This window comes from Saccopteryx bilineata, chromosome 6 (assembly GCF_036850765.1).
Source record: "Saccopteryx bilineata isolate mSacBil1 chromosome 6, mSacBil1_pri_phased_curated, whole genome shotgun sequence".
NCBI lineage: Eukaryota > Metazoa > Chordata > Mammalia > Chiroptera > Emballonuridae > Saccopteryx > Saccopteryx bilineata.
This window is the reverse complement of record NC_089495.1, coordinates 30,292,418-30,316,213: the sequence shown is the minus strand read 5'-3', so window position 1 is coordinate 30,316,213 and position 23,796 is coordinate 30,292,418. Positions and strand designations below refer to the sequence as shown.

General features: G+C 44.9%; 1 protein-coding gene across 7 annotated transcripts in view; it reads right to left on the bottom strand.

The window, feature by feature from the left end:
* Positions 1 to 23,796, bottom strand: part of TACC1 (transforming acidic coiled-coil containing protein 1) — a 106,773-nt gene that overhangs the window by 64,999 nt on the left and 17,978 nt on the right. For 3 of the 7 annotated variants that reach the window (XM_066236876.1, XM_066236877.1, XM_066236881.1), the window contains exon 1: positions 20,710 to 20,858. The exons of 2 other annotated variants lie outside the window; for them this stretch is intronic. In XM_066236876.1, coding sequence (XP_066092973.1) covers positions 20,710 to 20,786 — 77 coding nt within the window. In that variant the 5' untranslated portion in view covers positions 20,787 to 20,858. Of the gene's footprint in view, positions 1 to 20,403; positions 20,642 to 20,709; positions 20,859 to 23,796 lie in introns of those variants that run through there. 2 more of the 7 variants (XM_066236886.1, XM_066236880.1) reach the window with 2 other exon arrangements.

Sequence of the window (23,796 nt, the reverse complement as noted above, 5' to 3'; positions counted from 1 at the left end):
CAAAGCATGGGAAGAAAACAAACGAGAAGCAACAGAATCTGTCAAAGCTCTGTTGTAAGGATAACTGTCCAAACTTCGAAGTAATTAATGAAATCACACACAAAATAAAGATTGCAGATTTGGCTACATGAGAAGCATCAAGTTTCTAAAAGTTTGCCTTCGAATTAAAGGGCAAATCGACAGGCTGCAGAAAATAGTAGCAACCCAAAGCTAAGCTCGTTATATCCTACAGAACTCATGAGAACTAGTAAGATCATCCAAACCCCAACAGAGAAGTGAATAATTGCAAGAAATTACTGTGCACCAGACCCTCTGCTATGCACTTCACACTTAATCCTCACCCTCTTGTCCCAGAGTCTCATGAAAAAGGTATGATTTCTGACCAGTCAAGGTGGCTACATTTTCAGCTTCTCAAGAAGGGGATCCTGGTCTGGGTTTAGCAAGGAAGAATATCGGATCATAACCTCCTTGAAATTATAAGCAAAATTATGTGTGTGTGCATATTTGCAACACCTCTCCACCTCCTCTTCAAACTCCATTCCAGGAATAATGCTTTAGGCTGATGAAAGATTAATTTTCTATTTATTTATTTATTTATTTATTTATTGTATTTTTCTGAAGCTGGAAACGGGGAGAGACAGTCAGACAGACTCCTGCGTGCGACCGACCGGGATCCACCCGGAATGCCCACCAGGGGACAATGCTCTGCCCCTCCGGGGCGTCGCTCTGCCGTGACCAGAGCCACTCTAGCGCCTGGGGCAGAGGCCAAGGAGCCATCCCCAGCGCCCGGGCCATCTTTGCTCCAATGGAGCCTTGGCTGCGGGAGGGGAAGAGAGAAACAGAGAGGAAGGAGGGGGGTGGTGGAGAAGCAAATGGGCGCTTCTCCTATGTGCCCTGGCCAGGAATCGAACCCGGGTCCCCCGCACGCCAGGCCGACGCTCTACCGCTGAGCCAACTGGCCAGGGCTGAAAGATTAATTTTCTAATCTGAAAGTTGAAGTTGAACAAGTAGAAGATTCTATTTTTTCTAACAGTTACAAGGAAGTTCTAACTGGAGGGACTCTTAACTCAGAGAACGCCAACCTGCTGGAAATTAATACAGGCACCTGCAAGCTTGGATGACATACAACAGGTGGAAAGGAAAAGAATGCCCAGTGGGAGGCCTGTCAATCTAACCTAAGTGACCTGCTGGTGACTACATTGTGACACTCATATTGCTCAGAAGTATTTGCCTAGAGAGCCATAAAAATGAGGGCTTTAAGAAAATACAAAAGGACCAGGACCCCTCTGGAGTCCTGAAAGGGGACCTAAGCAAGTGAGAGGTCCTGAAATTTAAGCTGCATTAGTTACACGGTAAATTCAGCCTGGCCTCGAGGGCAAGAGAGACCCCTCTGTCTCAGGAGTGGACAGCTGGCTTCAATTTGGGAAATGAAAATATTGATATTTTGAGGGAAGGGGTCACACAGACCTCTTCTATCTTCCTAAAAGAAATGAAAAAATTTAACTGTTGGAAACTTGCTAAAATTGTCAAAAGATATCTTTTACATGAATTGTGAAACATAACTCATAGCTTTATTCCTTTTGTACCAGTGAACACACACACGCTTCAAGATAAATAAGAAAAATTGTAATGCTTCTTTAGCACTGTGCGCCTTCTGCACCCTATTCTTTGAATTCTCACAAGACCACCATGGTGGCGTGTAACTTCCTCCCACGTTCATTATTTCCTTATAGCTGTTGGTAAGAGAACCCCCTGAGGTTTTGTTGGGCACAGGCCACCCAGCGAGAGGCAACATTGCCCAGCTGGAGCCCTTCTCCGCAGCTAGGTGTGGCGCTGTGACTCAGTTCTGACCTGTGGGATGTGAGCCAGAGGTGGATGAGACTAGGGCTCACTGTCTTTAGAAAGAAAACTGCTGCTCTTGCCCTTCCCTTCCCCCATCCCAGAGGCTGGGGCGAGCCAGCTGCTGCGGTATGGGTGAGGACGGAGGGGAGCAGAATACGCCCCCCCCTAAAATGTGCCACTTTGGCATGTGGGTTGCTTTGAACTAAAGTCAATCAGGACCCACCAGCAGACTCGAGGAAAACGTTGACCTCTTCCTCAACTACCTATAGGGTGCGTGGCTCAAAAAGAGAGCTATTATCAGAGAGAACTGTGTGGCAGGGAAACAGCTAACTACCAACCGTCTTCCTTTCCGCCTTCCTGTGAGTCACCCGCCCTCTCTTTGAAGCCCGGGCCCCTGCCCCATGCCTCTAGTGCAGGGTGGCATAGAAGCCTCACTTGCCAGACTACCTTTGGATCTCCTATTTTTAGGTGTATCCCATATATCCAAAAATTGCTTTTCTCCTCTTGATCTGTAATATGTTCATCATTAGACCATGGAAGGGAAGAAGGGAAATGTTTCTCCTCCCTTACAAGGACCGTACTTGGAAGATGAACAAGCAGCATGACAGGTGGGGCCAGGCCAGGCGGCCTCGTGCGGCAGAACAGCCTGCGGCCCTGGACCACTCACCACCTGAGGACTGATACGTGAGAGAGCAACAGAAGTCTGTCTTCTTTGCACTGTTGTGCCATTGGGTCTCTTTGTCATAGCATCCTCACCCCTCGTTAACAATATAACCTCTTTGGGGGCATTTCAGCATCTAAACTCCCTTAGATAGTGAGTCATACTGAGGAACCTGCCTTAATTTCATCCCACATTCTCGTGAAAAGCATTTTATTTAGGTTTCTTCAAAATTCATTCACAGTATTTTATAAAGCGAAGAATTCTTTTGTATGCAAATAACATTTGGTTTGCTTTTAAAATATTTCAAATGCCTTTATTGTTTAAAGCAAAACAACACATACTTCACCCTTTCATTGAGTCATTTTACAAACACTACAAAGGACAAAAGAGGCCCAGTTTTTGCCCTGGTGGAGCTCGCATATTAGCGAGTTTAGTCGGCAAAGAAATAATTATGTGACTTATAAACTGTCATGAGTGATGTATAAGGAAAGTGCAAGGGGCTAGGAGAAAACCAGCAGAGAGTGAGCCGGGGTTATTGGAGATAAATCAGGGACGGGCGGCTGCTCGGAGGAAGTGGCTGCTGAGGGCTGAGGCTGGGAAGTGGAGGGTCGGGGCATGCTCTGCTCTGGAGCAAGGGTGCCCACAGTGAGTGAGGGGAAGAACTGTCATGCTCAGGTTGGTGGAGTAGGAAAGGAGGACACAGGTTATCCAGGGGGCGACCTTAAGGATGATGGTCTTTGTAAAAGTGAATTTTTAATGACACAGAAAAGTACAAAGAAGAAAGGAAAATCTATTCATAGTCATGCTTTTGATAAATAGCCACTCTTAACATGTTGATGAGCAATATATTACCCTGCTTTTAATCTTTTTCTTCTCTGAATTTATTGGGGTGATATTGGTTCATAAAATTATACAGGTTGCAGGTGCACAATTCTACAATACACTTTTTCAAAGCTCTTCTTACATCTGGAATCAAATTATTTATATTTTTCTGTTTACTATCTGTCTTTCCTGACTAGAAGTGTTCTCTCTGAACCCATTCTTGTTCTGTCTGATCAATCCTATTTGGAGACAAACTCTGCAAATTCTCTTCTTACGTACATACACATGTACTTATGAGCTTGGCTAGATAGATTAGAGAGAGAGAGAGAGAGATAGGTAGATAGATAAGATATACAGAGACAGATACTTTAAAACACAGGAGATTGAAATATACATACTGTCCTCTGCTAGAGGTGAAGACCTATTCCTCACTTCTCGGGTCTTCAATGTAAGCTCTGCTCCCCAAGGGAGGAAGTGGGAATCGGGAATTCAGCCGAGACCCTTCCTGACCCCACAGGGCCCAAGTGTGTGTTTACATCATTGACATCATTTGCTCCCCAGGGAGGGATAGAGGGGGGGGCGGGTTCATTCTTCCCGCTAATGAAACTGTGAGGAACCACCCCAGGCATGCATCTTTTCACACATACAAGATTGTTTCTTAGAGTTAAAACTCTAGAAGTGGGATTGTAGTGTCAAAATAAACTCATTTTACATTTGAATGCTTATAGACAAACTGCCCTGCAGAACGGTTGTACTAATTTAGCAGGTTTTAAATTGTACATATTGATTTTAGAGCAAGAAGAAGGGAGAAAGAGTGGGAGAGAGAGGGAGGTACTGATTTGTTGTTCCACTCATTCACACACTCACTGGCTGATTCTTGTATGTGCCCTGACCAAGGATGAACCCTCAACCTTGGCATTATCTGGATGATGCCAGGCCAGGGCCTAATTTACATTTTAAAATGAGTTATCCCTAAAGTTTAATTAAACTGAATTTAGTCAGACTTCTAAAACCTTGGCAAATAGGTGGAAATGATAAGTCATTTGGGGGGTTTTTTGGGTTTTTTTTTTTTGTATTTTTCTGAAGTTGGAAACAGGGAGGCAGTCAGACAGACTTCTCTGCATGCGCTCGACCGGGATCCACCCGGCACGCCCACCAGGGGGCATCTGTTACAACCGAGCCACTCTAGCGCCTGAGGCAGAGGCCATGGAGCCATCCTCAGCGCCCGGGCCAACTTTGCTCCAATGGAGCCTTGGCTGCGGGAGGGGAAGAGAGAGACAGAGAGGAAGGAGGGGGGCGGGGTGGAGAAGCAGATGGGCGCCTCTCCCGTGAGCCCTGGCCGGAATCGAACCCGGACTCCTGCACGCCAGGCTGACGCTCTACCACTGAGCCAACCGGCCAGGGCCCCATTTTTGGTTTTATCTAAACACATTTGATTAATAATGAAGTCTGAACCTCTTGTAATGCATTTACTGAAACAGCAGCTGACTTCCTTCCCACCCGCTCTTCCCTTCATTCTTTTCTTCTTCTTAAAAATTTCTACTTATAGCCTGATCAGGCGGTGGCGCAGTGTGTAGAGCATCGAATTGGGATGCAGAGGACCCAAGTTCAAGACCCTGAGGTTGCTGGCTTGAGTGTGGGTGGCTCACCAGCTTAAGCATGGGGTTGTTGAATTGAGCCCAAAGGTCGCTGGCTTGAGCCCAAATGTTGCTGGCTTAAAGTCCAAGGTCAATGGCTTGAGCTCAAGGTCGCTGGCTTGAGCAAGGGGTCACTCGCTCTGCTGCAGCTCCCCAGTCAAGGCACATATGAGAAAGCAATTAATGAATAACTAAGGAGCTGCAATGAAGAATTGATGCTTCTCATTACTCTACCTTCCTGTCTGTCTGTCCCTATCTGTCCCTTTCTCTGCCTGCCTCTCTGTCTCTGTCACAAAAAGAAAATCTCCTTATTGATTTTAGAGATATAGACAGAAATAAACATGGATTTGTTGTTCCACTTATTTATGCATTTGTTGGCTGATTCTTGTGTGTGTCCTAACAGAGGAGGGAACCAGCAGTGTCACACTGTTGCCGGAGGAAACGGGTCCTTGTGGCGCGACCTATTTCAGGGACACTGCCTATGCTAACAACACGATAGACCCTTGCTCTCTATTTGGGAACCATGTCTCTAATCTTCAAACTAGGAACAGCAAGTTCAATATTTCCTCCTCAAAATGGTATTTATGGACTGAATATCATTTGCTATTTCCTTTCATGCAAAAATATTCTGAGTCACTTTAACCAAACTCATGAGTCCATGGCATCACTAAGGACCTCACTCACAATAAATTGTAGCTGGAAGAGGTGTTTCGCTATCCTTGTCTGCCTAACATATTCCCCCTTCCTTGAGCAACAACCCACATTTTCCGAGGAAAGACCCCTCCCACTCTCAGAGCCTGTGGTTTGGATACCCTGGCTCCTGGCACAGGCCTGGGAGAGGGACTCAGGTGACGACACAGTCTGTGCATCCCTGCACACTCGCCACAGCCCTCCCCCCGGCGACACTTGGGGTAGCACAGGGAGCATGGCCCAAGCCCATCCAATGCATGTCTCCCAATAACCTCGCTAGACTATTTAACCATTTTCTCCCATTTCTGTATCAAATCTGGGGCCTTTCTGGCAAGATTCTGAAGAAAATCCAGCGTCCTCAAGGAGGGAGACAGATGAAAGCTGCCCACTTCTACTGTAGTAACTGCAGCCTGGCCAGCAGGCATTCTGGGTCAGGCAGAATCCGTGCAGTGACATCAGCAGACAGTGTATATGCAGAAATGGGACTCTACATTGGGATTAGCCAACATGATGGGCACTTTTATTAGTCACTAGCCTCTTGGTGCGATAAGCCCTTTATTTTCAAGGCTCAGGAAGCCCAAAGTAATGCCAGCTGGTAGACACATTTCCCAGGCTGCTGGTTCGAGTAGTGGGCACAGGGAGACAGTGTGGCAACATTCTTCAGCCACATTCTAAGGCTCCTGGCACATGTTTGACAAAGCTGCCTCCGATGTTCCTGGAATTCATTCTCCTTCACCAACAACCAAGCTTAAAGAAATTACTGAACTCTCAATTATTAAAGTACCTTTATAAGTGTAGAGTATTGTGCTGAACTCTTTCTTCTCTCTCTTTAGATACTGACTTTTGCCTCAAGTAAGATACTTAAAATTATTTTAGCTTCAGCATTCATACTTTGATTAAATCCACTCATTGAAAAACATCTATTGAATGACTCTCAGGATGGGCAAGGCATGCCATGGGACCTGCTCATTCTCTCTGGCCTCGGCGTTAAAACAGGAACATACAGACAGCACACTGCAAGGGGCTGAGGAGCTTCTCATATCCCAGCCTCCTCTGAGTGCTGAACGCAGAGGAAAGCTCAAGTATGACCAAAAAAGGAAACATCGTGACAGGAGAGAAAGGGAGAGAGCAGGAAGGGAGGGAACCCCGAGGGTGGGGGTGCTACTGGCTGCAAGAGACCGAAATGCAGATGGAAATACCCCAGTCCACACTCGCTCAACATTATTCGGGAAGGAACGCAAGCTGCTGCTCCTGGGGAGATAGCGTTATGGTGATGAACTATGTGGCGTCTAAAAGCCTCTCTGCTTTGTCGAGAATGTGAGCGATCTGGGATCTGATGCTGTCAGGTAGAGCATTCATACTTTATGGAATGCAGACAAGACAGTCCTGAACAGAGCTCCTTGGCTCAGAGGGAAACCACAGTCTTCTGACATCTCTGTGTGTGAAACTGCCCCTGCTTTGTGAGGAAGCATTTGTGGGAAAGTGAGGGCTGGCAGCACAGGTGCGTGCTCGTGCACACACACACACACTTCCCCCACACACCTGTGCATACACACACACCTCCCCTACAAGCACATAAATGCACATCTATTCACACACCTGTGCATATCCACACACACTTCCTATCTGCACCTGTGCACATACATACACACACCTCCCACATACCTGTGCACACACACACTTATACACCCCTCCCACACAACGCCACACGCAGTCACACAGACCTGTGCACACATAGACATGTATATACTTCCCAGTCACACAGACCTGTGCACACACAAAGACACATATAGACTCCCTACACAATCTCTCTCTCTCTCTCTCTCTCTCTCTCTCTCTCTCTCTCTCTCTCTCACACACACACACATACACACACACACCACAGTCACACACACCCCTCAAGCATTCCAGTCCCAACACAAGACCCTCCCCAGGCCCACTGACCATTCACACAGGGGCCTGGAATCAATCAAACAAGACAGACAATTAGCAGGGGCATAAAAACAACTTATACTTAAAAGAAAAAGATCATAATTTGAAAAGGACTGCTAAACACAAGAAGACATTTAGAAGGGGAGTCCTAGGGCAACAAAAGATGAGAAAAAGAGATGTTGGAAGGGCCAGTCAAGTAAGTACTGGAGTTGTCTGGGTTTGGGTCTCTGAAGAATGTGCCTCAGGAGTTGGGATACCCATCTTCTTGGGGAAGAATCTGCTTCCTGACCCTTTCTCTCTCTGAATAAAACCTTCCCTGTACACACACTTTGCCAGCCTGTAGCTACAGCAGCCACCAGAGGGCACCAGAAAGCCCTGCCACAAATTCAATCAACAAAAATTGTTTTAAAAAGATTTCTTCAAGATTTGTATTTCTGTAAATACAAAAAAAGTCACAATGAGTGTCCTCTGCATCTAACATGGGTCTTTATATACTACAATTCAACAGTGAGCACCAATGGACAACAGGAGGGAGGATGCAGACTTCCAACTGATCAGAAACCACACACACACACACACACACACACACACGCTCTGAACCATGCAATTTGGAGGAGCAAAGAGAAACAACACACCCATGAGAGGTAGGATCTTAGCCAGTAGAAGGAAACAGAAGTATAAAAACTCAATTTCATCCTCCCTCATTCTCTAATTTATTCTTTTCTTCTACATGCACTATAAGTCAGTATCAGATGACTTTCTAACTTGAACGCACTCAACAACGGAGTGGCTGAAGAAATAGTCTTACTCACCTCAGCCTATCCTCCGCCCAAAACTAAGCAGATGGTGGCTGGCGCCCCCTGGTGGAAGGACTACAGAATGGTACCTTCTATCAGGCAAGAAGCAGGAAGGAGGTAATCAACAGGTCAGAGAGCCCCAGGTCTAGACTACACCTCCCATCTCTGTCTCTCTTCCTCCCCACAACTATCAGCTACTCTGGAAATTTGCGCACATCTTAGTTTTAATCTTGTCTTCAAGAGAACCTGCCAACCTACACTTGGAGTATCAACTGTAACGGTGACCCATGCTATTCAGAACTTGACTTGTGTTTCCAAATGTCATCATTATAGGACATTGGACATTTATTAATAACTATGGCTTCACACATGGTGAAACCAGTGGATACACAGCTTTCTTTTTTTTTTAATTTATTTTATTTATTCATTTTTAGAGAGGAGAGAGAGACAGAGAGGGAGAGAGGAAAGAGAGAAGGGGGAGGAGCTGGAAGCATCAACTCCCATATGTGCCTTGACCAGGCAAGCCCAGGGTTTCGAACCGGCGACCTCAGCATTTCCAGGTCGACGCTTTATCCACTGCGCCACCACAGGTCAGGCCAGATACACAGCTTTCAAAAGGCAAAGGAAGGAACAGGGGAAGGGACAGAGACTGGCAGACACTACTGGACTCAGAGAAACACTTAGAAGACGAGGTCTCGCAGGTAGAATGTCAGTCAGCTTCCCACAATTATATCTTGCCCAAGCCTTTCTTAGTTCTGTTTTCTCAAACCCCTATTTATGAACAATTTTGATGTGGCCATAGAAACATAACATTCTGCAGTTGTTAGGAAAGCAAGATCAGACACGAATAATTCAGTGCTGAAACCCGGGAGAGGCATCCTATCTGTTCCGTGTCAATATAATCTAGTATATATAGGTATTTATCTACAGAATGGGTTGGACAATGTTTTCTCAAGCATTTACTTTCCTGAAACTGTTATCAGTAGGTAAAGAGCCATAAAAACTTATTCCCTAGCCGATACACAGAAGCCTCTATCGGTTGATGCGTTGCCTGGGTGGCAGACCTACTCTGGAAGGCCTGGCCGTTTTGTTTCCTCTGCTTCAGCCAGGCTCACTAGACTTGAATCCCAGCTCTGCCATTTAGCGGCTCCGTGGCCTTAGTTTCTCCACTTTCCCAGGCCTCAGTTTATTCATCTTTAAATGGAGAAAGTAATATATATATACCTCACAGGGTCCCTGAAAGAATGAAATGAGATAGTGAACAGCCTTCAGGATCTCTGACGCTCCTTACTTTTATGTATTGTGTATATGTGTATTTTCTTTTTTTTTTTTTTTTTTTTTTTTTGTATTTTTCTGAAGCTGGAAACGGGGAGAGATAGTCAGACAGACAGACCCCCGCATGCGCCCGACCGGGATCCACCCGGCACACCCACCAGGGGCGACGCTCTGCCCACCAGGGGGCGATGCTCTGCTGCAACCAGAGCCACTCTAGCACCTGGGGCAGAGGCCAAGGAGCCATCCCCAGCGCCTGGGCCATCTTTGCTCCAATGGAGCCTTGGCTGCAAGAGGGGAAGAGAGAGACAGAGAGGAAGGAGGGGGGAGCGGGGGTGGAGAAGCAAATGGGAGCTTCTCCTATGTGCCCTGGCCGGGAATCAAACCTGGGTTCCCCGCACGCCAGGCCGACGCTCTACCGCTGAGCCAACCGGCCAGGGCCTATATGTGTATTTTCATTTGGAAAAAGTCTATAAAATTTTTATTACATTATTAAGGGATCTGTGGTCCAGAGAAGTTTTAAGAGCTCTTGCTCTAAAGCAAAGCATCTTTGCAAGATTCCTGGGAGCTCTCATCAGTGACATAACATGCTGTCAGACTTTCATGGGGAATGGGGACATGCAGTGCAAGATAGATATACGGATTATATTAGAAACAAATCTATCCTGCTCTCAAAAATAGGTATGACTCAAAAGCTTCCATGTAATATCCCTAAATTTCACTGAGCCAAATATAATTTCTTTTGCCTATAATTATTATTAATACTGTTTTCAGCAGACACACCCTAAAATTGGTCAAGGTGAAACTGTACTATGTACAGGTAAACAATATTATATACAAAGTGTTCTTAAAAGTAAGCATTCTGAGAACAAAGAAATGTAAAAGTGAGGGACTCTTTCACTCTCTGAGGGTTACCAGGTGGCCACAGGTAGGCATGGGGGATACAGGAGGAGCGGAGAACCGTGGTTTTTTTTTTTTTTTTTAATTTATTTTATTTTCTTTTAATAATTTTTATTTATTTATTTTTATTTATTCATTTTAGAGAGGAGAGAGAGACAGAGAGACACAGAGAGGAGAGAGAGACAGGAGGGAGGAGCTGGAAGCATCAACTCCCATATGTGCCTTGACCAGGCAAGCCCAGGGTTTCGAACCGGCAACCTCAGCATTTACAGGTCGACGCTTTATCCACTGCGCCACCACAGGTCAGGCCAGAACCGTGGTTTATCATTTGCCAGTCCTTATATAAATCTGCTAGAACTCTATATCATATTAGTATAAAAAATAAAGTGCAGAATGTACATGCAAAATGTAAGCCTGAGAAAGCTTGAAGATGACCTGAGAGTATATAAAGGCACCACCATTTCTATACAGGAAGCTAAACTGTTTAAAATGAAACCTTCAAATGGACTGCAGATCCCTGGTCGGCAAACCACGGCTCGCGAGCCACATGCAGCTCTTTGGCCCCTTGAGCGTGGCTCTTCCACAAAACACCATGTACGAGCGCTACCTTGATAAGGAATGTACCTACCTATATTGTTTAAATGTAAAAAATTTGGCTCTCAAAAGAAATTTCGCCCTGGCCGGTTGGCTCAGTGGTAGAGCGTTGGCCTGGCGTGTAGAGGTCCCGGGTTCGATTCCCGGCTGGGGCACACAGGAGAAGCGCCCATCTGCTTCTCCACCCCTCCCCTTCTCCTTCCTCTCTGTCTCTCGCTTCCCCTCCCGCAGCCGAGGCTCCATTGGAGCAAGGATGGCCCAGGCGCTGGGGATAGCTCCTTGGCCTCTGCCCCAGGTGCTAGAGTGGCTCTGGTCGCAACAGAGCAACCCCCCCCAAGGGGCAGAGCATCGCCCCCTGGTGGGCAGAGCATCGCCCCCTGGTGGGCGTGCTGGGTGGATCCTGGTCGGGCGCATGCAGGAGTCCGTCTGACTGTCTCTCCCGGTTTCTAGCTTCAGAAAAATAAAAAATAAAAAAAAAGAAAGAAATTTCAATCGTTGTACCATTGATATTTGGCTCTGTTGACTGATGAGTTTGCTGACCACAGATCTAGGTCAATGTAAAATCTATGAGAAAAACTCAATCATGACTGTCTTTTTTTCCTACCTCTATTCACATGGTCACCCCCACAAATCTGACTGGCAAATGTCCTGTGGTCAATATTCTTAAATTTTTTTATATTGTGTACTCATGTAAATCCCACATAAATAATAAAAAATACAGTCCTTGAACATAAGAGTATAGTCAATATTTGTTGAGTGAATAAGAATGGAAACCATCAAAGGTTAAACAGAAGGAAAGAGAGGTTATAACACTGAATTTGAAAAAAGGTATTAACAAATCTGTGGGAAGAGAAGGGATTGTTTAATACCTCATACTAGTACTGGAGTAACTGGTTAGTTATTTTGAAAAAAATGTTAGAGCCTTATCTTACACTAGTGGGTCTAGAAATTTCAGATAGAGTATATGATTTGTTATAAAGAGAAAGAAGTCATAAAACAACCAGAAGAAAAAGTTACCTCATCTTGGGGTACAGAAGAGCTGACCAAACCCAAAGGCGGAGCAAGAAAAACATGATAGGTTCGTTTACACTTTCATATAAATGTAATGTGGTATTCTGGAACAGAAAGTGAATATCAGGAAAAAACTAAGGAAATTCAAGTAAAGTATGGACGTTAGTTGATAATAATATACTAGTGATGGTTTCATTAAATGTAACAAAAAGTACCATTCTAATATAAGATGTTAAGAATAAGAAAAACTGCCTGTAGCATCTATGGGAACTCTCAGTATATCTGCTTAAATGTTCTATAATTCTAAAACTGTTCTAAGACTCAAAGCTCACTAAAAAAATATCTGCCCCTCAAAACAAAACGAAACAAAATAACAATGGTGGCCAAAGGTTAATAGATTTATATAGCACAATATTATGGGCCTCTGGATTTAGGCCATCTAGGTTTAAATCTCAATTTTGTTACTCTAGCTATGGGACCTCAGATAATCTATTGAATCTCACTAGGACTGATTCTTCATTTATAAGTTGGAAATTTAACACTATCCACTTTATAGGGTTATTTTAAGAATCATGTAAGTTTATGCATGTGAGAGACTAACTTCTTAGCACATAGTAAGTGCTCAGTAAATATTAGTTGGCTTCATCATAAAGAACTCTCAGAAGTAAATAACAATTTAGTATCTCAGTACAAAATTGACAAAAAGAAATAAACAAAAAATTAAGTAATTATACAAATGGCTAATAAACATATGAGGGAAAGTTTGCTCTCACTAGTAATGAATTTAAAAAGTTAAAACAAGATAATATTTTTCCTATTATTAAATTGGCAAAAATTTTAAATAATATTGCCCTGCACTGGAAAGGATGCTATGAACATATTGAAAGGATGTTATACTGCTCGGGGTACGGGGTGTATAATTTGGTACTACTTTTGGGGGAATAATTTGACAATATATCGTATATATGTGGCTTGACCAGGGATCGAACGGGCAACCTCTGTGCTACAGGATGATGCTCTAACCAACTGAGGTTTCCGGCCAGGGCAATTAATTTTCAGTAAGGGTGGCAAAACCATTCAAAGGGGAAAGGATAATCTTTTCAACAGATGGTGCTGGCAAAACTGGATCCACATACAAGAGAAGGAGAAAACCCTTACCTTATACCACCTGCAAAACAACTCAAAATGGGTAAAAGATCTAAACTTAAGAGCTAAAACTATAAAACTCTTAGAATAGGACATAAGGGAAAATCTTCACAACCTTGGGTTCGGCAATCATTTCTTGGTTGTAACACCAAAAGCACAAAGCAATGCAATAAAAAACACACGTAAATTGGACTTCATCAAAATTAAAAACTTGTCTGCATCAAAGGACACTAAGAACACAGTTAAAAGGCAACCTACACAATGGGAGAAAGTATTTTCAAATTACATATCTGATGGGGATTTAATATCTAGAATCTATAAAGAATTCCTATATCAGACAAACAACCTATTTCAAAACTGGGCAAAGTCTGGAACATTTGGAGAATGGACAGTTCTTCAAAGGTGTAGATATGGCCAAAATACACACGAAAAGACAATTGACACCACTAACCATCAGGGTAGCTTTTCAACCTTTTCCATTCCAGGGCACACATAGTCCAATTCCTAAAATTCTGTGGCACACCAAAAAATACATTTTTTTGCCGATCTGACAAAAAATATATAGGTACAATTTTGATTCATTCGCACCAGATGGCTATTGTGGTTGGCTGTTGTCTTTTTTTTTTTTACACTCCAGGAAAAGAGGTCAGTGACCCTGAATCAGATACTGCATGTTTTAAAACTTCTTATGGCACTTTAGGGAAATTCATATCAAAGCAAAATGAGATGGTACTTCATACCCATTAAGAAAGCTACTAATTTTTTTTAAAAGAGGGGGTGGGGGAGAGGGAGGGGCATAAAGAGAAACAAATATAAGATGACGGAGGACGATCTGACTTTGGGTGATGGGTATACAACATAATTGACTGTCCAAATGATGTGGAGATGTTTTCTCTAAATCTATGTACTCTAGTTGACCAATGTCACCCTGTTAAATTTAATTGTCTAAATAAAAATAAATAAATTAAAAAAAATTTTTTTTAAATGTTTTAAAGAAAAAAAAAGCTCAGATAATAACAAGTGTTAGTAAGAATACGGATAAACTGGGACCACCACGCATTGCTGGTGCGAATGGGAAATGGCGCAGTCCTGTGGAAAACTGTTTGGTGGTACCTTAGAAAGTTAAACACAGTTACCCTATGATCCAGCGATTTCACTCCCAAGCATATACGCAGAGGAGCTGAAAGCAGGGACTCACACTGATACTAGCACACCCATATTCATCGCAGAATTACTCACAATAGCCGGAAGGTGGAGGCAACCTAAGTGTCCATCAGCAGATGGAGGAACCAACAAACTGTGTGTATAAACACAATGGAATATTGTTCAGCCATAAAAAGGAATGAAATTCTGATCCATGCTACAATGTGGATGAGCCATTGAGGGCATTGTGCTAAGCCAGCCAGACACAGAAGGATAAGTAGCGTATGATTCCACTTATAGGAGAGACCTATAGACAGATAGAGGCAGAAGGTAGAAGAATAAAGGTTACCAGGGGCCAGTGGAGGGGAGAATGGGGAGCTGATGTTTGATGGGTATAGAGTTTCTGCTCAGTATGATGAAAAATTCTGGAAATGGAGAGTTGTAATGGTTATACAATACTGTGAATGTACTTAATGCCACTGAACTGTACACTTAAAAATAAGTAAAATGGTGAATTTAATGTTATACATATTTTACAATAATAAAATGCAGAAAAATAGCACCCCACAATAGCCACAGTGAGCTTCCTCAAAATACGGACCTCCATATTCCGTGGCCACTTACACTACCAGTTCATTTCCTGACTTGAAGTAAATTCACATATCCTGCTGGCTGCTAACCAACTCAGACAGTAGACCATCTTCTTCGCTAGCTCAGTACCCCAGCAGCTGTGCGCCTTGCCCCCCTTTTCTCTTCTTTTTTTTTATTAATTTTTTTTTAGAGAGGAGAGAGAGTGAGAGAGAGAGAGAGAGAAGGGGGGAGGAGCAGGAAGCATCAACTCCCATATGTGCCTTGACTAGGTAAGCCCAGGGTTTTGAACCCGCGATCTCAGCGTTCCAGGTCGACGCTTTATCCACTGCGCCACCACAGGTCAGGCGCTTTTCTCTTCTTGACTTTTGACACTGAACGGTGTACCACCTGGGAAAGGCTGTGGGGTGGAGGTGGGGGTGGTGCACGACTGGCTGCTGGGGCTCAAACAAGGAAGAAACTGTGGAGCAAAACTATACTTGAACCCCCTCGGAGTTTTGATCCTTGATAGAATATCTATCTTAACCTTTTAATGCTTTTCAGAGATGAATTCTTCTTCCCCTACTAACTCTCTTTACTATTTAAACTACCCCCAGAGTCTAGAAGTTATGATATCTAAACTCAGCATACACACACAAATAATGCCCTTGCCATGTAATTCAAACCATTTCCTTTTGGGTTGACTTCACTGGGGACAGAGCCAGTATGTATGTGTGTATATATATATCCCTCCTCTAACACTATAATTCTTTGAACTTTTCTGCATTTAGCTGTGTTTTTTTTTCTGGGTCTTCTCCACAAACTTTTTTAAATCTAAATTTTTAAAATTTTCTACAGCAGTTGGGAACTTAAATGTTCTTAATGACAATAAAAATTGTGTGGTGAGAAGGTGGTGAACAATATCATGAACTTGAAAGCAATGGGTTTCAGAAATATCATTCCCTAAGTTTACTTATTTTGAGTCATGTTTTCCTGTGTCTGAAACTTCAAAGCCGGCGCCTCCCTCCTCATGTCGGGGACATCTGTCCCACAGTGACTTGCCCATCAAGCGGCACTGCAGCTTGGTTGCTGCTGACTTTGAAGTTCACCAGAACTTTGTAGAACCTGCATTTAATTCACACAGTCAGAAAGATTCAGGGCAAAAACATACCAGACCTCAGAAACTGACCCTGACTTTGCCACTGAGCTCTTCCATTATGCTATATACCAAATGCAAACAACGACTGGACTGGAAACTAGAATTGACAGCAGGTGCAACATCTTGCATTCCAGGCACACAAGCTCAACAAGAACTAGATTAATTAGTTACACACTCTATTCTCCAATGGATAATAGACTCTGCTTTATGTCATTCTGAAATTCTCTCCACAGATTGTCTACTGCTCTTACGAAACCCATTCTGGACACATTGTCAAAAACAATCAACCCAGGAATCAGTAATTTCAAACACTTCATCAAACTACCACCTCCCCAAACTCATGTCCACGGTCTTAATCTTTCTGGAAAATGGAAATTAACTGAGGAGAAAACTGACTCCAAAAAAAAGTTATTGCCTTGCTTCTGTAAGATGCCTTGCTGAGTTAGTACAGAGGGCCACCTCTTCAGAAGAGACCCTGCCTCACTCAGAAACATACATCCCCTCTTCCGGGGACGGAGTCTCCAGGCATTCAGAGCAGTCCAGTGTTTGATATGCCATTGGAGGCTGTCCCACAATACAGCCTCTTCAAAACTAGGCTGTCCTGAACCCTCGACAATAGAATAGTTTACCTTTATACCACGAAGGTTAGGAAAGCACCAAAATCTACATGTACCCAGGTCAACTTGGTGGAGTTCACACTGAGAGACCTACAGTTCTAATGAGATTGTCTGAAACAAAAAATCAGGTCAGCAGGGCCGATGGTGGAGCCACGTATGCTAAATGTGTCCATGGCAGGATCAGGCGTGCTTTCCTTACGGAGGAGCAGAAAATCGTTGTGAAAGTGTTGAAGGCACAAGCACAGAGTCAGACAGCTAAATATTTATATAAAAAGTGAAGCTTTGGCCCTGGCCAGTTGGCTCCGTGGTAGTGACAGCCTGGTGTGTGGAAGTCCCGAGGTCGGTTCCTGGTCAGGGCACACAGGAGAAGCAACCATCTGCTTCTCTACCCTCCCCCTCCCTCTCTCTCTCTGCCCCTCCCACAGCCAAGGCTCAAATGGTTCAAGCAAGTTGTATCCAGGCGCTGAGGATGGCTCCATGGCCTTGCCTCCAGTGCTAAAGTAGCTTGGTTGCCATGGGCGGGGGGGGGGTGGTGTCTGTCTCTCTGTCTCCCCACCTCCTTCCCCCAAAATGAAGCTTTTTTGAGTAGAAAAAACAAAGAAAAGGCCTATAGATATATATCCCAAATAACCTAGCATAGCTTCTGCTTTATAGGTACAGGTACATGTGAATGTATTCGTAACAACTCAGGTACCGATCACGCAGGCAGTGCCAGGCCCTGCACTAACTGTATACACCACTTCAAAAAGAAGTACGATTATCGTTGACATTTTAAAGACGCAGAAATCTGCCTATCTGAAAAGTTAAATGGTTATTTCCCAAAGCTTCCCGAACTAAGTTAGCATGCCACCGAGCTGGCCTTGCACCCAGGCTGGCCTCATTCTCCAGCTCCTGCTTCTGATCACCATACAGTACAACCTCCAGGAATAAATGAAGTGAAATTTCCCCTAGCTTCTACCAAAGCCAGCTCATTTGTTTCCTTGGGTTTGGGGAAGGTAGACAGCTTTAAAATAATATTAAAAAATGAGTTTTATCTTAAAATCAGACATTTCTTTTCATGTACATCCATACTTATTTATATTTCACAATAGAGCTCTGCTTAGAGCAGGGGTCCCCAAACTACGGCCCGCGGGCTGCATGCGGCCCCCTGAGACCATTTATCCGGCCCCTGCCGCACTTCCGGAAGGGGCACCTCTTTCATTGGTGGTCAGTGAGAGGAGCATAGTTCCCATTGAAATACTGGTCAGTTTGTTGATTTAAATTTACTTGTTCTTTATTTTAAATATTATACTTGTTCCCGTTTTGTTTTTTTACTTTAAAATAAGATATGTGCAGTGTGCAGAGGGATTTGTTCATAATTTTTTTTATAGTCCAGCCCTCCAACGGTCTGAGGGACAGTGAACTGGCCCCTTGTGTAAAAAGTTTGGGGACCCCTGGCTTAGAGGTTTATCTGGTTACATTTAGTATTTGATTAAATTACTCTGAAATGTAAATTGGGGACATTCTGAAACATAATTTCTCCCTCAAAAGACAAATGCAGGCAGTAACACTTAACTTGTGAGATTTTCATGTACATATTCTTTTTTTTTTTTAAGGGACAATAGATTTTGAAAACGCAGCAGCCTGAGGAGGAGAACTTCCTTGAGGTCAATGTTATCCACGACAGCCACATGTCCGGCAGGAAATGTACAGCCGCGTGACCTTAACAAAGAATCTCCTACTCCCTTAGACCCTGGAGAGGCTTGTGGCTTGTACAGCTGAACAAGGCAGGACTTGGATAAAAAGCATGCTTTTTGCTTTTCAAGTATATTACAGGCATGGAATCATATTTCTAACGACGAGCATTTCACCAGCTACATGCCAAGAGGTTTATAAGGCTGGCTCATTAAGCATAGCTGGCACACTCTGATGGGGCTAATGATCCCAGCACTGCCTACATGCGCTTATGTGTTTCTTAATGTACTTACTTGAGTAGAGTAGGGCATCCCTGGGCTGTATTCTCAGGTGAAGACCAAGAATGAGCTTTTATTTTGCTCTTTTTAAGGTGAGCTTTGCTAACTATATAAAGTACATGCAGAACCTCATTGGAGAGAGAGAGAGATCTTCTGTTGCCAAACCACTGGGTAATTTAACAATTGAGAATCAAATTCCTCACCCTAACAACTAAATCCTACACAGAAAGCAGTGAGTTCACTTCTTTAGCATGCTATCAGTGAATGGTTCCAATATTTACTTTCAAGTTACACAATAAAACCGGCCACATGTTCACAAACATTAAATAGCCAATTTTTATCCTTGGCTAAAACAATATATTGCTCAGAGATAAAACTCTAACTTGTTGTTCATATATACATGATCTTATGTCATCCTCAGAACAGCCTATGACGTTGTCAGTTTTTCCACTCCCCTTTTACCAACAAGGAAACAGACACAGAAAGGCTAAGAAACAGATAAAAGCTCTCCAACAGCTAAGAAGAGAGCCTAGAATTAAAGCCAGGGCTATCTGCCTCCACTACTCTCAACTTCATCTCAGTATTCTATTGCCTCTTATGTTTGTTTTTTAAAAAGTTAAATCAACTTTGGCACTTTCCTCTCATGAGGTCTTAAGCATTACTAATACAGATATCTCCCTTATTCAGGAAGAACTGAAGAAAAACGGGGTGTGTTCTGTCAGCAGCGATGAAAGTTCGTTTCCTAGGATAGTCCCAACTTTCCTGTAGGAGGCAGGTGCAGTGTGGGCTCTGCAGTTAGGTAACCTGGGTCCTGCGCATCTAGCAGTGTGACCTGGGACTTAGCCTCTCTGTGCTTCAGTTTCCTCACCAGTTAAATGAGGTAACGATAGAAACTAACTCAGTGTTCTTGGGAATTAAGTAACACAGTATTTAGACCAGGATTTCCCACATTTTGCATATTCAATCATTCTCAGCTATTCTTATGATTAATAAGCTGCCTGAACTAAGTATAGATTAATGATCGTCCATAAACACCAGAAGGCACAATTAACACATCTATCATTTGGATATCCAGGAAGCCTTGAAAAGATGATCAGAAAGCCCTCCCATGGGCCAGGCTGCCTATATGTGACAGCTAAGTAGATCTCTCTCAAACTCAATATTTTGGCACTGGCCGAATTAAAATAGACTGTGGATTCTTTGGCATTACTTCACCTCCAGGACTTATATACACTAAAAAAAATTTAAACACTTAAAGATTGTTTGAGTTCTCAAATAGTTGTCAACGCATCCTCTCTTTTGCAAGAAGCACGGCCATCTTTCAAACCATGCAACTTGCTCTAATCACTTTCTCTAAAAATGTCCCTTCGCAGCTTGCATTTCAGTACTTGGTGTCCCCAATTGTTGCTGTCCCAGAACAAAGCCTAATTGCTGCTGGTACAATACAGCCCTTTCTCTGAGAGCACCATGAAGACCTCGGGAACAAACAAGAGAGGGAGTTCTGAGCAGCAAACGCCGCATGGAAGTCCCTGGACTCTGAAGGCCAAGGCGAGCTGAGTTATCTTTGAGACTCGGGTCCCTTGCTAATATCTCCCCCTCCCTGCAAACAGTTCTGTCTCGTGAATGTTTCAGAACTCATTAGGACGCGTGTGTTTTCCTACCTGAATGAGTCTGGAAAACTTGAGGTCCCCTCGTCCCACCCGCGCAGCGAGAACAGTATCAAGGCAGCAGTCCTGCTTGGGCGCGATTTTCTCGCGGTGGGGTCGTGGCCGGGCGGGCGCCCCGAGGGCCTCGCAGGACGAGACTCGGGGCGGATGTCCCACCAGGCCAACCTCGGAGTCCCTGCGCCCCCGCGGGTGCGAGCGGGAACCCCACCTTCCCAGCCCTTGCGGGACAGGCGCCGAGCGTTCCATTCCCGGCTGGCACGCAAACCCCCACACGGCGGCCCGGGGAGGCCTGGGACTCACGCGCTCTCCCTGGGTCTCGGGGGCCTCTCCCCCGCCGGCTCCCGGTCCCTCGGGGTCTGAGAGTGGGAGCCTCCCATGGCTCGGAGCTCGCACCCTGCCTGACCCGCTCGTGCTCCGCGGTGCGCCCACCCGCCCCGGACCCTGGGCGGGGAGGCGGTGGCGGGGCGGGGCGGGACGGAGGTGGGGCCGAGGGTGGGCGGGGTGGGGGAGCCCGGCTGCAGGGTCCCGGCCGCGGGGAAAACCGGCGAGAGGACCGTTGGAGACGCGGCGGTTCTTCTCCAATTGCAGGGCGCAGCCTGCCCCGCGGCCGCCGGGGGACGCGGCAGAGCGATGCTGATGCCCAGGTCACGCCTGGCCGGCGCAGCGGGCGCCGCATCTCCCAGCCGGGAGCCCCTAGGCGGCCGAGGGCATCAGGTGGAGTGGGCGGGAGGCTTGGGCGCGCCCGGGCTCCCGCGGACCAGGGAGACGGCGCTTCCTCTGCCCTCAGCCCCGGGGCGGTCGGCCACGCTGGGGCAGCGGCCAGGACCCTGGGCAGGGCGGCCCCGCAGGAAAGCCCCCAGCGGGCTTGTGCGCCCGGAGCGGGAGGCCAGGCTTCCCTTCTGAGCCAGCGGCTTCACCCGCACGCAGGCTCGTTCTGTAGAAAACTGGGGTAATCCTGGTTCTGCCCCCGACTAGCTGGGTGAGTTAGGACAGGTTACACCCTCTCCGAATCATTTCTTCATCTGTAAAATAAGGAACTATGTTTATTTTTTACCTCTTAATGTCCTTTCTGGTTTTGACAATCAATGAATGAATGCTCTTCCAAACTAAAGGAATAAAAGCAGTCTGTCCTCATTGCACCTAGTAACTCCCTTTTCGGAATATTCGATGCTCTTTCTCACCCATTCCTGCCCCCCACCTCCCTGCTCTCCAGCCATCTTTCCTCTACCCTAGCGTTTTGTTGTTGCTGTTGGCGAAGTGGGGAGCGGGGGAGTGACGGAGATTGAAATACTAACACCTTATACTGTATTTACCCTAACACCAGCGTGAATCCTGACATTACATCTTTTTCTGTTATTGCCTATCTCCTGCACTGGAAGGTAAACTCTGAGAAGACAAATTTATTTTTGTTTTCACTTGTTCCTGATTGGCATTCAATTGTTGATAAAATATTTATCCTACATGCATATTATAGTCTTCCTTCCCAGTGTTCTGGGTAGCTCTTGTTAATCTCCTTAACATAGCATTTACCAGTCTTATGTAGTAATTATCTCTTCACTTGTTCATCTTTCCACTAGAATCTGAGTTCTTTAATGGCAAGAAACCTTTCTTATCTCTGTATCCAAGCTCCGTGCCTGGCATAGTGCCTGTGGACCTGGCTTGTATACAAGATTTGCTGAATGAATGAATGAATGAATGAGCCTGTGGGTGGGCAGCCCATGGAATGGTGTTCAACATTAACTGTCATTCTTGAGTGGAAGCTCTAGGAGAATAAAGATGTATGTGGCTACATTTTAATGTTTCCAGAAAAGATCAGAAAACTCATAATAGAGACATATTTACAACAGATCTCTCTCTCTCTTTCTCTTTTGTATTGAATTTTGACTTCCTGTTTATACATTATCTTCACTCTGTTATAGCCAGAGGTTCCTGGAGTTCCGGATGCTGCCACATTGGAGACATAGACATCAGATTACTTGGTGGGAAAATAAACATTAATTTGTGAAAGTGTATTGAAACTGAATTGAGGTCTTCGGGGAAGGATTTCAAATAGCTGAAGAAAAGTTGACTCTTGGCAGATACTTTTTTAAAGTTCAAATTCTTTACACATTCTATCAGAAATACTTTGGCAATGTGATTGAAGAACCAATGATATCGCATGACCCTGTCAAAGCTGTGACCCTGGCCAAAGGAATATTCAGCCTGTCCTAGTGAGAAAGATGTTTCTTCTCAGTGGGTCATTCCAAGGGAAAATGGGAGAGGGAGTAACAAGAAAGGAGTGTGAGGCTGGGAAGGCTGTCTTTCTACTGGGTGGACAGGTGGGCTGTTGGGAAGAGTGTTATTACTATGAGTGCAGAAAGGCACCGGGTGGTGCCACTAAACTGGTTTGAAAGAAAAGGAAGAAAATGAAACCTACACTCTACTGTGGTGCAGAGAAGCTGAGATAAAGAGGGGGAAAAGGAGTCTGTAAAATAATGTGAAAGGGGCCCTGGCCGGTTGGCTCACGGGGGACCCAGGTTCGATTCCTGGCCAGGGCACATAGGAGAAGCGCCCATTTGCTTCTCCCCCCTCCTTCCTCTCTGTCTCTCTCTTCCCCTCCCGCAGCCAAGGCTCCATTGGAGCAAAGATGGCCCGGGCGCTGGGGATGGCTCCTTGGCCTCTGCCCCAAGCGCTAGAGTGGCTCTGGTTGCAGCAGAGCGACGCCCGCCCCCTGGTGGGCAGAGCTTCGCCCCTGGTGGGCGTGCCGAGTGGATCCCGGTCGAGTGCATGCGGGAGTCTGTCTGACTGTCTCTCCCGTTTCTAGCTTCAGAAAAATACAAAAAATAATAATAATAATAATGTGAAAGGTTGTCAATGTGGGAGCCAAATACATCTCTGCAGAGATGCTTTTTTTTTTTTTTTACTAACTTGTTGCCCTGCTACTGCGGAGGCATGGGCAGGTGGGGCTTCAGACCCAGGGACGTAAAGATAGTGACATAGAAGTCTTGTCTTTGGGAAGTAAACTTATGAGGGCTTTTCAGGAAAAATGCCTAGGATAGACCCGAGAGTCCCCGATACAGAATGATTTGTCTTTCTCATGGAAGCAGAGCCAAGATCTGTTACTCCATCCCAAAGACTGCTTACAGATCTCCAACAAAGGAATCGACTGCAAGATATCTGCAGATCTTCTGTTTAATGTCTGTTGATTTAAAATTCTTCTTGCTTTTTTTATGTTCAATAAAAATAAATAAAAGCCTTAGCATACCTAATGAAGATGCAGAATTGTTACCATGCAGTCATAAGTCCTCTGTGGAAAACTATTAAAGACATGGAAACCCCTCCTCTCCTTTGTGTGGTTCTGAAGTCCCGCAGTCAGAGGCCAGCTTTAAGTGGGATGACCCTGCTGTC